The sequence below is a fragment of the Oryzias latipes genome, chromosome 6, assembly GCF_002234675.1.
Source record: "Oryzias latipes chromosome 6, ASM223467v1".
Classification (NCBI taxonomy): Eukaryota; Metazoa; Chordata; class Actinopteri; order Beloniformes; family Adrianichthyidae; genus Oryzias; species Oryzias latipes.
Window position 1 is genome coordinate 21185462 of NC_019864.2, and position 15178 is coordinate 21200639.

A 15178-nucleotide genomic window follows, 5' to 3' on the forward strand; every position below is an offset into this window, starting at 1 on the left:
TAACATTACTGGTGCAACAAAAATGGTGAGCAATATCGGAGCTCTCCAGCAGTACAGTTTTGAGCCAGATGTCAGCTCAGACAAGGAAAACAAAGACATTAATGGATCTATCAAGCACCTACATCACACCTACAAGATTTTTCCAATGGCATTTTTGCATCTTGTCCTACATCACGTGTTTAATAAAGAATTATAAGACACACCATTTTAAGCGTAGTTTTCTTTGTATATTTGCTTCATAATGAGAGCAATGCCACAAGAACATGTTAAAAACACTAATACAGGATTTTCAATGGAGTGGGTCGTTCAAGAAATATGAACATTCCTACTTCCGCTAGAGGGCGCTATCACTGAACATCCACCAGTTATAGACAATGGGGTTAAATGGAAGTGACGCGTCAGCCCTCTCTACTGGTGGTTCCTCGTTTCTGGCTCATTTCCTGACACACCGAACTGCAAACACATTTGTCTAATCAATTTTTTAAATGACCGGTCGGTTTAGATTGAGAAAGGTCGTTGGTTCATTTCCGCCGCGTCTACCAGAGAAACTAGCTTAAGTTGCTGTTAGCCGAGTCACGGAGAACGTCAGCAGGGAAACATTTCATTGAACTTTATTTATTACTCTGCTGGAAACAACCGCCATCCAGAAACGACTCCGTTTTTATGAGGTCGATACACTCCGGCTGTTGGTCCCAGGATGAGGAGGCTGACGAAGAAGAAGGCTCTGACTCTGGTGAAGGAGTTGGATGCTTTCCCGAAGGTCCCCGAGAGCTACGTGGAGTCCACGGCCAGCGGCGGGACAGGTGAACCCCACGACGGCGCCGCTCCGAGTCCGAGCCGCTCACTCACATACACACACACACAGGCGCTGATTCTTTGTGTTTCTCCACAGTGTCTCTGATCGCCTTCACCCTCATGGCTGTCCTCGCCTTCCTGGAGTTCTTCGTGTACACAAACACGTGGATGAAGTACGAGTATGAGGTGGACAAAGATTTTAGCAGGTAAAGTCAAACAAAGTGACATTTCACGGCTCCTAAAGAGACTTGACATAACTGTAACTGTTCTCTGTGGACAGCAAGCTGAGGATAAACGTGGACATCACTGTGGCTATGAGATGCCAATGTAAGTACGGAAACACGAACGGCCAAAAAGGTTTTTTATTTTTTTGGGTTATTTGTTTTTTTGCAGAAAGTATTCCGTTAGAATTTAAAGGTGTTTTTAGATTGTTTGATCTATTCTTTAGACACAGTCTAAAATAAAAAAAATATATACAGTTTCTATTTTTGTGGATCAAAAACCTTTTAATAACTTTTCCCAGTTTATTCATGAATACAAGACTGGGACCCAGAGGACTGGGAAACTACAGCAGAGATTATCAGGGAAACAGGTAGGAAGGTGCTAGGTGTGTCATCTGGAAAGAGGAAAGACGGTAAAGAGACTTGGTGGTGGAATGAGAAAGTACAGGAATGCGTCCAGAGGAAGAGGTTGGCTAAAAGGAAGTGGGATGTAGAAAGGACTGAGGAAGGTAGACAGGAGTACAAGGAAGCGCAGCGTAGAGTGAAGAGAGAGGTGGCAAAGGCCAAACAGAAAGCTTACGATGAGCTATATGACAGGTTAGACACAAAGGAAGGAGAGAAGGACTTGTACAGACTAGCCAGACAGAGAGACAGAGATGGGAAGGACGTGCAACAGATAAGGGTGATTAAGGACAGAGATGGAAAGGTGCTAACAACCCAGGAGAGTGTACAGAAAAGATGGAAGGAGTATTTTGAGGAGCTGATGAACGAGGAAAATGACAGGGAAAGAAGGGAGGAAGATGTGGTTGTTGTGGAGCAGGAAGTAGCAGAGATTGGAAAGGATGAGGTTAGGAAGGCTCTGAAAAGGATGAAGAGCGGAAAGGCCGTTGGTCCTGATGACGTACCTGTGGAGGTATGGAAGTGCCTAGGAGAGACAGCAGTGGAATTTCTAACAAGGTTGTTCAATAGGATTTTAGAGAGTGAGAAGATGCCTGAGGAATGGAGGAGAAGCGTTCTGGTCCCGATCTTTAAGAACAAGGGTGACATGCAGAACTGCAGCAACTATAGAGGAATAAAGTTGATGAGCCACACAATGAAGCTGTGGGAAAGAGTAGTGGAAGCCAGGCTTAGGAAGAAGGTGGAGATCTGTGAGCAGCAGTATGGTTTCATGCCCCGTAAGAGCACCACTGATGCCATTTTTGCTTTGAGAATGTTGATGGAAAAGTACAGAGAAGGTCAGAAGGAGCTGCATTGTGTGTTCGTAGATTTAGAGAAGGCGTATGACAGGGTGCCGAGGGAGGAGCTGTGGTACTGTATGAGGTCGTCTGGAGTGGCAGAGAAGTATGTCAGAGTAGTTCAGGACATGTATGAGAGAAGTATGACGGTGGTGAGATGTGCTGTAGGTCAGACAGAGGAGTTCAAAGTGGAGGTGGGACTACACCAAGGATCAGCTTTGAGTCCTTTTTTGTTTGCTATGCTGATGGACAGGCTGACAGACGAGGTAAGACAGGAATCTCCCTGGACAATGATGTTTGCGGATGACATTGTAATTTGCAGTGAGAGTAGAGAGCAGGTGGAGGAACAGCTAGAGAGGTGGAGGTTTGCTCTGGAAAGAAGAGGTATGAAGGTCAGTCGTAGTAAGACAGAATACATGTGTCTGAACGAGAGGGATCAAGGTAGAAGCGTTAGGTTACAGGGGGCTGAGGTGAAGAAGGTGCAGGAGTTTAAGTACTTGGGGTCAACAGTTCAGTGTGATGGGGATTGTGGAAAAGAGGTGAAGAGGCGAGTGCAGGCAGGTTGGAGCGGTTGGAGGAAAGTGTCAGGAGTGTTGTGTGACAGAAAAGTGCCAGCAAGACTCAAAGGAAAGGTGTACAAGACAGTGGTGAGACCAGCTCTGCTCTATGGGTTAGAGACGGTAGCAGTGAGACAGAGACAAGAGGCTGAGATGGAGGTAGCAGAGATGAAGATGTTGAGGTTCTCCTTAGGAGTGACCAGGTTAGACAGGATAAGGAACGAGTACATCAGAGGGACGGCTCATGTTGCCTGTGTTAGCGACAAAGTCAGAGAAGCCAGACTGAGATGGTTTGGACATGTTCAGAGGAGGGATAGTGGATATATTGGTAGAAGGATGTTGGAGATGGAGCTGCCTGGCCGGAGGGCAAGAGGACGGCCAAAGAGGAGATATATGGATGTCTTAACAGAGGACATGAAGTTGGCTAATGTTAGGATAGAAGATGTTCATGATAGAGTGAGGTGGAAAAGGATGATTCGCTGTGGCGACCCCTGATGGGAAAAGCCGAAAGAGAAAGAAGATTCATGAATACAAGACTACTATTAGAAACTACTAAAATGCATCTCAAACTGTGGATTTTTGGTGCAAAATCAACTTAATCTGTTTATAATAAGCTTAACCCCAAAGGAGGTGTAACTTTATTAACATGTTTCAGTTTTATAATAAAGAGGATTTATTATGCTTTTCTTGACAATAGTGTAGAAAATGTGTCCAAGTGTAACTGAGGGTAGACTTTTCTGGTCCACCAACCTGTTTAACCTGTTGTGTGCTCCTACACAGACATTGGTGCGGATGTCCTTGATTTAGCAGAGACAATGGTTGCGTCTGATGGTTTAAATTATGAGCCAGTAAGGGAACTATTGTGTTTTTTTTTAAATCTTTTGTGATCTGAATATATTTTTGGTTTGACTGTTTTATATCCTTGTCTTAACATTTTTCCCCCCTTTACACCTCAGGTTAATTTTGAATTGTCACCTGATGAAAGATTATGGCACATGTAAGATTCACGTCATTTATAAGCTTTTCACACATTTAGCATGTCAAAGGGGAATAACTAAGGTTTCAATGCTATTTTGTTGTATTCACTTAACAAAAAAACTGAAACAGCTGCATGTTTGACTGAGAGCAATTATCAATACGTCATTGCTTAGCAACCAAAACCAGTACTTTTCCATACTTTGATGCCTCTGTGGGGAAAAAGCATCTCAAACTCATTTCATCCAAATATGCTTCTTTCTCCCGTTGTCTCCATCAGAACTCTTCTGCACATCCAGGAGCGCTTGAAAGTTGAGCACTCTCTGCAGGATGTGCTGTTTAAGACGGCAGTGAAAGGAGCTCAACCTGCAAAGACTCAGAGGTAATAAATTAGCTTCTTTTGTTTAAACAGTGGCAGCATCGACACACTTCATGTTTTCATCCTTGTTTTGTTTGTAGGGACAGTTCAAGCCCCCCTAACGCCTGCAGAATACACGGACATCTTTATGTTAATAAAGTTGCAGGAAATTTCCACATCACTGTCGGCAAGTATGTACTCGTGTAGTGAGGATATTTATCAAAAGTTTCACTTTGTGTCATATACCTTACCTATGCGATGCATACATTTAAACTGCTGCATCTTGATCGCACAAAACACTTTTTTTGAGGTGTAGTCCTTTGTTTTTTTAACTGCAGATACTCTATTCCTAAATACATAAATGGTCCTGATGGGGAAATAATGTTTTTAGTTTTAGGGGTTTCTTTTAACTTTTAAAACATTTAAAAGACAGATGGGACATTTGCACAAACTTAATAAAATTATACCTAAGTATAATGCTAAACAATGAAAGACGACTGGAAAAAAAAAAGAAAAAAGGTTTTGTAAAAAATTGTAAGTTTTGGGGGCGGCCATGGTACAGTGGTAGGGCGGTTGACATCTGATCGGAAGTTTGCGGGTTCGATTTCCCACTGTGCCTCTGGTGGAAGGCTGGCGCCAGTGTTCGGCAGCGGAGCCGCCACCAGTGTGTGAATGTGTGTGTATGGGCCTGTGACTGTAAAGCGCTTTGGGCCTTTGAAGAAGGGAGAAAAAAAAGGCGCTATATAAATATACGCCATTTACCATTTACCAATTAATGTGTTTTCCTAAATTTACTATAATATTTTGAAGAGAACAAAGGAGTGGATTAGACATTGCAAGGACAGTTTGTTCTTATGTTTCTTAGAGGTGGTGGCACCTTTGACTTACTTTTAAAGAGCATTCTGGACTTTGCGGCGCTGACATGGTTTTTTGTTTAGTTGGATTATGTCTGCTGTGCAGCTGATCCTGTTTCCTGAAAAAGTCTGCTCTTGTTTCGGAGATGTTCCTACTTGTGGTTAATGCAGAGCTGTCTCAGATTTTCTGTGACTTTTCCATTTGAACAAAGGCTTTTCTGCGGCTGACAGCAGACCTTTGGGTTTTTCTTGCAGGTCAATTCCTCATCCCAGAGGCCACGCCCACCTTGCGGCCCTTGTCAGCCATGACTGTAAGTTTCATTTTTCAACCAATCCCCTCATGAACTCCCTGAATCCCTTTTGGTGTTGCTGGAGCCTATCCCAGGAAGGGGGAGGCACCCAGTCTGTTGCAGGGCCACATGCTCGCACATACAGTCACTTCTGGGGACACTTTTAGAGTTCCCAGTAAACCTATGAAGCATGTTTTTGGACTGTGGGAGGAAGCTGGAGATCCCAGAGAAAACCCACACATGCGCGGCAAGAACATGCAAACTCCTCACTGAAAGTTTGCAACTAGGATTTGAACCTTCTAGACAAGAGCGCTAACCACCATGGCATCGTGCATCCCTTCTAAAATTCTGTTTTTACTGTTTTAATCATTAAGTGTTAAGTAGTTAACTTGCTTTGGATTTATGGAGGTCTGCCACCTGTTGTGTAGATATATTCATTTGGGTCATATGTTTTGACGTTGTGTTTCAGCTTATAACTTCTCTCACCGGATTGACCACTTGTCCTTTGGAGAAGCAATTCCCGGACTCATCAGTCCTCTGGATGGGACGGAGAAAATCGCTGCAGACTGTAAGTGTGCGATGTTAGCATCTGTGGTTTCCTGCAGCAGAAACTAGCATAGAGCCTGAAGGAGTCAAACACGCGGGTCATCTCGAGTCTTCATCTGCAGCTATTGGTCATAAAACAGTGGTTCCACCTTCCACATTAGGAGCCGTATTGGGGAAATTAGCTGTTTGATGCCTCGTTGTGATGTGCAGCTGCGTTCTAGCTCCTGTTTTCATGGAGCGCTCATTTCACCTTTATTGCCCCACAAGACATCACAGAGGAAGTAATGTTCTGCCATTTCATGAGGTTCCTACAGCATGGAGAGTGGGGAAAATATCAGTTTGTTTGGAGAGTTTGAAAAAGCAACAAACATTAAAAACGTGTTTCGATACTCAGGTTCCTGAAGAAGCTCAGATGGTCAGTTTTTCTGTGATATATTCTCTCCGCATCAGTGTTATGTGTCTGCTTTTAGTTTTGACAGTAAAAAGGTGCCAAGTATTCTATAATGTAGCCATGACTGATAATTGTTTTTGATGTAACTGATTACTCACATTTCTTTCTGTAGATAACCACATGTTCCAGTACTTTATCACCATAGTGCCAACCAAGCTCAACACGTACAAAGTCTCTGCAGAGACGCATCAGTATTCAGTCACAGAGAGGGTACGATTTAATACCGCCCATCAGTCTGGTTTGGTTTTTTCCAATCATTGGGTGTAGCAGTCTGATGGAAAAAGCTTGATTTTATTTATTTTCTTATTGTCTTCTGGCAGGAACGTGTAATAAACCATGCTGCAGGCAGCCATGGAGTCTCTGGAATCTTTATGAAATATGATATCAGCTCACTTATGGTCAAAGTCACTGAACAACACATGCCTTTCTGGAAATTTCTGGTCAGGCTCTGCGGCATCGTTGGAGGCATTTTCTCCACCACAGGTGGGAATGAACTTTCTTAAAAACTTGACTTCTTTTTTTGTTTGCAATTCAAGAATAGGCTTCAAAGTAGAATCACATAAATAAGTATCTATTACATATATTTTTATAATATTTTTTTTTTACATTTTCTGGTAATCAGGACAAGCAAAACAGAATCCAAGAAGTGGAGGATTTGACCTTTTAAAGTAAAATAATGTATTTGGTGTTCTTAACATGTTCTTGTAGCATTTTATTTCTACAATGCTGGACATGTATAAAGAAAAGTAAGATTAAAACTACATTTCTGAGTATTTTGTTATTTAAATCGTAAATCAGGAGAAGACAAAAAAAATGCTGTTTGAAAAAGCTTGTAGATGTGATGTGGGACCCATGATGGTAAGCCACAAGCTCCCTGCTCTGCTCCATTCTGATGCATTCACTTGCAGACAAAAAGATCCATGTAAGTCTTTGTCCGAGCTGGTATCTGGCTCAACATTTTTACGGCTAGATAGCTCCGATATTGCTCGCCATTTTTGTTGCACTGGTGATGTTATCTAAGGGTTGTGAGGGGCTGTAAGCTAGGGAAGCGTGTAAAAAAATAAAAGGAATGATGGGAAATGGGGAGAACTCTTCAACTTTTAAAATAGATGAAAAGATGATTCGAGTGGGACTTTAAGTCTGTAACTCTCTTAATGGTAGTTTTAATTTAAATCAGTGACAGCAGATCTGTTGCAGAGAAATCGCATTACTCTACAAAATATTGTGAGGTCAGAAAAGCATTTCTTGCCTAATGCAATAAACAGAAACCAAAGAATCCATTAGCACCAGAAACTTAATACAGTTTCGGAGCTCATGCTGTTTGTGATGTAGATTAGTTGCCTTTTAGTTAAAAATTAAGTTTAACTTCAGTGTGTTCTGGAAGATCTCAAAAAAACGTAACGTATTATTTCTATTTAGCTGAGGCATAACATTAAAACATCTTGATGTTATAATTAAAATACAAAAAACTAATTTCTTCAGAGAAGCGAGAGAATTCCAGAACTGTGAAGAACTGATTGTTTGCAGTGCTGCACTGCGTCTTCAGCCAAACAAAAACCTATCTTTTCTTACTTCCTCCAATTCCCTCAAATGAAACATCACATTCTCCTGTGTTTACTTTTTCTTTTTCTTGCAGGAATGATCCACGGTTTGGTGGGATTCTTGGTAGACGTAGCATGTTGTCGTTTTAAAATGGGAGCATACCGACGTCCGGATGTAAGACCTTCACTTTCAATGTAAATATGCACTTAAGACTGTGCTGCAAAAAAAAAACGTTTTTCTTTTTGTTCCAAAGGCTCCTTTGAACCCACAGGGTGAAGTTCAAAATGGATTTCCTGCAGAAAATTACATCCAATAACAAGAAAACCAAGATGCTAGACATTCACCTGCAGAGAGCTATGAATTTTTTAGGAAAATGTTTACGAGTGGTTTTTAAAAAAGGTGTCACTACTATTCTTATAGTCAAAAAAGACACTTTTTTTATTTTGTGGAGAAAAATTGTGAAGATTTGTAATTGATTCTGCCACCAAACTGACATTAAAAAGTTGCAATAAGAAAACTGTAGTAGTCGTGGTTATTTTGAGCATCTTATCCCAAGTTTTATAATCACTTGACAATCAGCCTGACTTTGGGTCCTTATATCCTTAAAGAACAGATGAAACTCATCTAATTTATATACCTTTTCGTCCTAAAACCTTCAGATTCAGCTCCAGTTAATGATAAACACGAACAAGCATGGCCTTTGAGAGAAAAGTGTGCAAAAGTATGAGGTGTTTATTGTGTTTACATCAACTGTTATCCATATTTATTCTGAAATAAGTCCATTTTCTTGTGCCCGTCATACTTTTGATTGAAAGCACAAATCCAGAGCATTTAATTGGTTTTTCTTTGTGGGCAAATGGTTCAAATCAAAACACATTTATAAATATATATATGTATATAAAAACTTATTTTGAAGCTGAAACCTGAACATTACGGTCCATTTTTCTGCACAAACGGCGAGAAAGCATTCTGTGGATCACTGTTTCAGATCTGGTTCAGTTTAAGCAACAATCTGCAATCATTTTACACTATGTCAAGAGTTTATTTGACAATATTTCAGAATATCTTTCAGTAAACAAGTTTTTTTTGTATTTTTTTTAGCAAAATGTAATATCAGTACTGTCGCATTTCATAAAAATAGTTGTTCACGTCTTTGAAACTACAGTATCAATGATACAGTAAACCATATTTGTAGGAATACAGCTGTACAAGGTGAATAGTACACAATTAACACTACACAGTTATACTTGTTTTCAATGGGGGAGGGTCTGATCGTGCCATCCTTCAAATGTTTCCATAAGCAGCTTTTTCACTCTGTTTAAAACCGGTCACAGCAGGCAGGGAGGGGGGTAGCCCGGATGGAGACAGAGGGTTTGATGATCTCGTCCTTTTTCTAAACTCTGACATATGTACTTACGGTGAACACATTTCTACAGCCTAGTGACGTATCGTCATGCTCCTCGCTAACATTTTGACAACTTTTTCACACGATCCACAGTTTGGTCGACTCGAAAAAACATCAAAAACATGTTTGGCTGCAGCTGGAGATCGATTCTCGGTGGACTTGCTAGGACTCAGGTGCACCGCTGGAAAAAAACCCAGCATTACCAGTCGCTTACAAATACAAATGTGGGTGTGTGGTCATGCTGGTCCTTTCAGTTCACAAAAGCTATATTTTTGAAAGGAAATAATGATAAAATAAGATTAATAAATAAAATAACTCAGTCTTTGCGTGACAAAGATTTTGCGATGAAACAAAAATGGAATTGATTTCCTGGATCATCTCAAATTTAGCTCTAAATTGCAACACTGCTCCTACTTACCAGGAACGTAACCTGTCAAACAGGCAAAACTGAAGAGCAGAAACTGGCCCATCATATCCTTGTAGGCATGAAAAGCTCTGCATGATTTAAGAGGCTGGGATGCTCCAGGCTACATTTTTTTCTTCTCTTTCTGGGACATGGTCAATCACAGACACCGATGAGCTTTCACAGCTGAGAGTGCATCAGCATAAATACTGCTTGGTGTCACATCTGAGGGAAAAAAACAGGCCCTGCGACTCAGCATTTCGCTGATGTGTGCATGATCACCGTGGTCCCAAAACAAACCACAACAGCACCTCCTGCTTTAGTTTGAGTAAGGCACTCTGCCCCTCCTCGCGACCATCGGCCTCCTCGTCCCCGCTCCCACAGTGATGTGGTACACTTAGCACAGTAAAAGGCATAGAAATGGGAGACCGGACAAAGTTTTTCTGTTTGATGGGTGACAGATTTGAACTCTGCATGGTTGCGATCAGGTTGCACACATAAATCAGGAGTTCTTACTAAGCTAACTGTTTTCAGTCATTCAGAAATGATGGGGAACCAAAAACCACTCGTCTCACATGGCAACCAGCTGCTCCACAGATGATGCTGTATTCTCTAAAAGACTAGCAAGTCATTGTCTGAGTTGTTTTTTTTTTTGTTTTTTTTTTACATCCGTGCACACAAACCCCGCTTCCTTCAGCAGTCTGGGTTTGGTGACCTGGGCAGTCTTTGATATGTAGATATAGACGAGGCCGTTCAGACTTATTCTAAAATACTGGCCTGTGATGTTTCTCTCATATTTTTGTATGTTTCTAACTACAACACTTGCTCAAAAACATCAATTGGTCTGTTTTTGAGAATACCAAATGAAGTTATTTTTCACATCTTTACATTTACAATATATCGCAGTGGTAGGCGGGGAACATATAGTCCGTTTCAGTTCCACTGCCTCTGTTTTAATAGTCTTAATCTTCTTCACTCTGCTCAAAAATGGAGTAAAAGTAAAATCTCCCTTTTTTTCTTGCATGTCAGGCCTCATTGCTCTAACCAAGTCAAGTCAGATGCAGCTGAGCAGCTACTCTCAGGACAAGATGCTGTTGCTCCATCCTCATGTGTGAGGGTCTCTGTCGGATTTAGACTGTGAAGGTTTTTCTTTAAGGTGGTGGGTGTAATAATCTTTTTTGTACAAACAAATGAAATATAAAAGAAAACTCTATGAGCAGATGGAGGAGGAAACGGGACAGAGAGGCCATACTAGTTTTGTTTCGGATGGGGAACTGAGGGTGTGACCTTGTGGAATGGTCCAGCCCAACCAGATGGATCCGCTCTACCTGCTCACTGTGGAGGTCCAGGACCTCAGGGTTCCAGGCAGTTTGTCACACCCGGGCATGTTCCAGAGCTCTGAGGAGGCAGTTGCGCTCGCCGCTGCTGGATCTCCCATCGTTTTAGAAGGGCAGCAGATCACACTGTGGCCTCCAGCCTTCTCGTCTTCCCTGGAGATCAGTCCTCTGGACTGGAGCCTCTCCTGGAGGTTGACGTGTTTATCTCCACTGCTAAGAGATCCTCCGTTCAAATTCACACTCGGAGAGTGATTCCAGGGCCAAGCGGTGCTTGATGTCTGTGTTTGTAGGCTCTTTATTTCACAGCAGGGGGAGCAAGTCTCCCTCTGCCTTTCTCTTCTCTCCAATGATCTTCCAACATTCTTAGAAGGTAAAGCTCCATGTTTGTCACTACATCCACAGTCCGTCTCTCCAGACCCCTGAAGGGTACCTTGCATCCGGATTGTGGATTTCTGCTCGGTGGACCTGCCACCTGTAGCCCCTCTGGAGCTGCGGTCTGTCAGCAGTGGAGCTTTGTCTGCCATGCACACTGTGGCCTCTAGAGGGAGCTTTAGAGAGGAATCTGGGGCTGAGACTGAACTGGATGACAGCGATGGATTCAGGAGGGGGTCCAGGATCACTTCCTGCAGGGCAAAGTGGACTGAAGAAAGGGAATCCCAGGGGCTGGCACAGTCTGTCAGAGAGGAAAGAAATCAGTTGCGTGAGAAATGAGCAGAGCAAGGAGGACTATCCTACATTCACATGCAAACAGAGGCTGAAAGAAGGGAGAGAAGCAGGAAAAAGAGAAAGGGACATCATTCCAGCTCAAATCAAAGTTGCATGCAGTTATGAACGAGTTTTAGGGGTGTAACAATCAACTGATATATCCAACCACATTGATCTGTCTGAAGCAAGTTTATCAACCTATAGCATTATATGATCATTTCATATTAAATAAATCGATCATATCGATCATGGAAAATACCATTTGGATTGAGGCATGGTGGGTTTATTTTACTAAAACGCAGAAACGACCGAGTGCATCACAGCGGACAACACACACGTGATGTCAGCATGTGGAAACACTTTGAGTTTAGCAAAGACATGCAACCATATAGTGTGGTAGAATGTTCTAATCATGTTCTGTTTGTATAATTTTGATGTGGAAAACAACAGTGGGCTGAACGTTAGGAAACTAAAAGGTGATTGGATTTGCCATTCATTATGGTTTACTTACTTGTACACATATTTCATTTACACTTGATTATCTTGCAAGAAATACAAGAAATCTGGAAAACTTCCCCTGCATTGTTCAGTACCCAGGTATTTAGCTCTGAGTCACACTGGTTGAATTTTTGGCTAAACACATTCCGGATCGAATTTAGGTCAGTGAAACGGATTGTTCAAAATGAACAAACATCGAGTATGAATCGATCACAAACACAAATTATGATAAGAATCAAATTGTTGTTAACCCTTGTGCTATCCCAGGCACTTTAACATTGGTAATTGGGTCATCTAGACCCACTAGACAGTGCGCTGAACCTTTTTTCTTCAATGATTTGTGATCTTCACTGGTGTCCATGGATTACATGAAATCTTTCCACCTTTATCCACCTTTGTCATGGTGGGGAGAACACGTCAATGAAAGGGTGGGGTCACCTAAGATAGCACAAGGGTTAAAATGAATCGTTACACCCCTAATGAGTTTCCAGGATTGCTTCAGTGCTTGAAGACTGTTCACATTTTTTTGTGGTTGTGTGACTGATCCTGTGCAGCCATAAAGACACTTATTTCACACCAACACTTTCACAGCTATCGCTTAGATGATACACTTGCATCTAGAGATACTCTTGAAACCATATTGCCCTTTTACTGCACGCAAATACATAGACTCACACCCTGCTGGGATTTTCTGCATGCGTAAATGATCAGCAGTACAAATGCATGCAGAGAGAACATCCACAAACCACACAGATTAATCAATAGGGAAAGAGAGAGAGACATGCAATTTTTCACAAACCGTGTCTTTAGAGTGGCCCATTAGGAAGAAATAGGGGGAGCTTAGTGTGTCACCTTTCATGCACATGGAGAGGTTGGAAGGTACCATTCCTAAGGGGAGGCAAGTAGAAGCCTATGCTAATCATTAGACTTAAAGCAGGGGGCTAATAACACATGAAAGTTATAGAGTAGAAATTTATTATGGTTTTCTATAGTTTATGATTCTTCAAATAACTCTGAAAATGGTATTTTTAACATGTTCTTGTGGCATTTTTACAATGATGGATGACATATATAAAGAAAATTAAGCTTAAAATTGCGTTTCTGAGTATTTCTTTATTGAAACGACACAAAAATGCAGTTTGAAGGGCAAGCCACAAGCTCCCTGTTTTGCTCAATTCTAAAGCATCTACTTGTAGACTACTAAATCTACTAGATCCATGTACATCTTCATTTTTCATGTCTGAGCTGGGATCTGGCTGAAAACTGTACGGCTGGATAGCTACAATATTTCTCACCATTTTTGTTGCACCAGAAAATGTTAGTTTAGGGTTGTGAGGGGCTGTAAGCTAGTGGGAGAGCATGTAAACAGATGTATGATGGGAAAGGGGGCGGGCTTAATCCATGCCAACAGTTCCACCCACAACTCAGAGGTGAATTTCTAATGAACTACTGTAATTCTGCAGGAATTATGTCCTAGAAAACGAAAAAAGTTTTTTTGATTTTTAGGTAAAAACAGGATAATCATAATGTAAAGACCAATGGGAACACTTAAAATAGATCAAAAGATGATTGGAGTGGGACTTTGAAGAAAAGCTCATTTTCAGGTGAAAGATGGGAGAAACAAAAGTAGGTCAGTGCAGAAAGATACTGACTGATGTGCGTTAATCTTTTGAGTAAAACTTGAAAAATTTTCCTAAGATTGTTAAAAACAGCGATGCTGAATAGAAGATGAAAAGAAAATACAACATAGAACAGGAGATCAAGTAGACATGAAGGCATTTGCACACTAAAATGTGGGTCCAGAAAACCCACCGTATTCTGGCACCTGTCCGGTTCCCCTCTTCAGCAGCAGCCTGACCCGCCTGCCCCCCGCCTTGATGAGCTCGATGGCCCGGGCATGAGTCATGTCTCGAGTGCTGTCGCCGTTGATCTCTATGATCTGATCCCCTACCTGAAGGAGGCACACACATCTGTCAGAAAACCTGTTTATCCACGTGCAGGTGAATGTCTGCTGAGCATCATGGGAAAAAACTGGAGTGTTTTTCTCAGGAACACGGAAACACGACTGTTTAAATGTGAGCAGAGGGAGACTCTGGCTCAATGCTGACACAGGGGCACAGATGGTTGAACATGGGTTTATATCCTGAGCTGCGGGTGTGAAAATGAATTCAGTTTTAATGAAGAAGTTATAAAAAAAACAGCATTTCTGCACCTTAGTGCGGATGGATTTCACTCTCATGACATTTCTAGAGCTTACCCTCATTCTTCCATTTCTTATGGCAGGACCATCCTCTGCAAGGCGCAGCACGAATAGATCCATGCTGTACTCTCGGCCTCCTCGGATACTGAAGCCGAACCCTTTGGTGCTTTTCTCCAGCTCCACAGTGAAGTAATCATAGTCCTGCAGCAGAAATTGAGGAACAGTTTTACACAGGTGTGATGTGATGTGGATTGGGGTTTGAGTCTGTAAACAGAGGCAGACAGGTGCTGGTTTAGCTCTACCTGTAGTCTGAAGTCAGAAGGGATCCCCAGTGGGAACTGTGCAGCTGCAGGGTGCTGCCTGAAGTCCAGCAGACCAGGTGGGTGTCGATAGTCCAGCGTGGGCGGCTGCCGATAATCAGTCACAGGTGGGTGACGGTAGTCCACAGGAGGCTGCCGATAGTCAGTAAATGGAGGATGGTGGAAGTCCGGTTTGACATCTTGTCTGGCTTTGACCTCTGACCTGAGAAGATGGAAAACCGGAGATTGGGTGTGAGTCTGCAGCTGAGGGAGGTGTCTTCAACCCAAACTTGCACCTACCAGGGTCTGATTGCAAAGCTCCTGAATTATAAAAACATCGGCGGGGTAAATTATTAACAAACACTGTAGGCGCTAAGTGATGTTATGCAACGAGGCCAGCTTGAGACTGAGAGTTGGACAGGGACTGAACTGTCTGGAGTTTCTTATGAACTGGCTAAGTAGCGAGATGAAAGGTTGTACAAAACCGTTGTAGCTTCTTATCTCGAC

At 42.1% G+C, this 15178-nt stretch overlaps 2 protein-coding genes across 10 annotated transcripts in view; one reads left to right on the top strand and one right to left on the bottom strand.

The window, feature by feature from the left end:
- Positions 1–367: 367 nt before the first annotated feature.
- On the top strand, positions 368–8341 carry LOC101163246 (endoplasmic reticulum-Golgi intermediate compartment protein 2). The gene is made up of 13 exons (XM_004069702.4): positions 368–803; positions 893–1001; positions 1076–1122; positions 3589–3656; positions 3765–3805; positions 4064–4165; positions 4243–4332; positions 5251–5306; positions 5755–5853; positions 6395–6492; positions 6603–6765; positions 7919–7998; positions 8078–8341. Exons 1-13 carry the CDS (start codon positions 698–700, stop codon positions 8138–8140), a joined length of 1122 nt encoding a protein of 373 aa, XP_004069750.1. The 5' UTR covers positions 368–697; the 3' UTR covers positions 8141–8341.
- Positions 8342–8845: 504 nt separating this feature from the next.
- The window catches only part of LOC101173221 (membrane-associated guanylate kinase, WW and PDZ domain-containing protein 2), a 94073-nt gene continuing 87740 nt past the window's right edge, over positions 8846–15178 (bottom strand). For 7 of the 9 annotated variants that reach the window (XM_011476267.3, XM_011476268.3, XM_011476266.3 and 4 more), the window contains exons 19-22: positions 14675–14894; positions 14430–14573; positions 13985–14123; positions 8846–11642 (exon numbers count right to left, since the gene is read on the bottom strand). In XM_011476267.3, the coding sequence (XP_011474569.1) occupies positions 10957–11642; positions 13985–14123; positions 14430–14573; positions 14675–14894 (1189 nt within the window). In that variant the 3' untranslated portion in view covers positions 8846–10956. Of the gene's footprint in view, positions 11643–12971; positions 13061–13984; positions 14124–14429; positions 14574–14674; positions 14895–15178 lie in introns of all 9 variants that reach the window. The other 2 variants (XM_011476270.3, XM_020703674.2) reach the window with 1 other exon arrangement.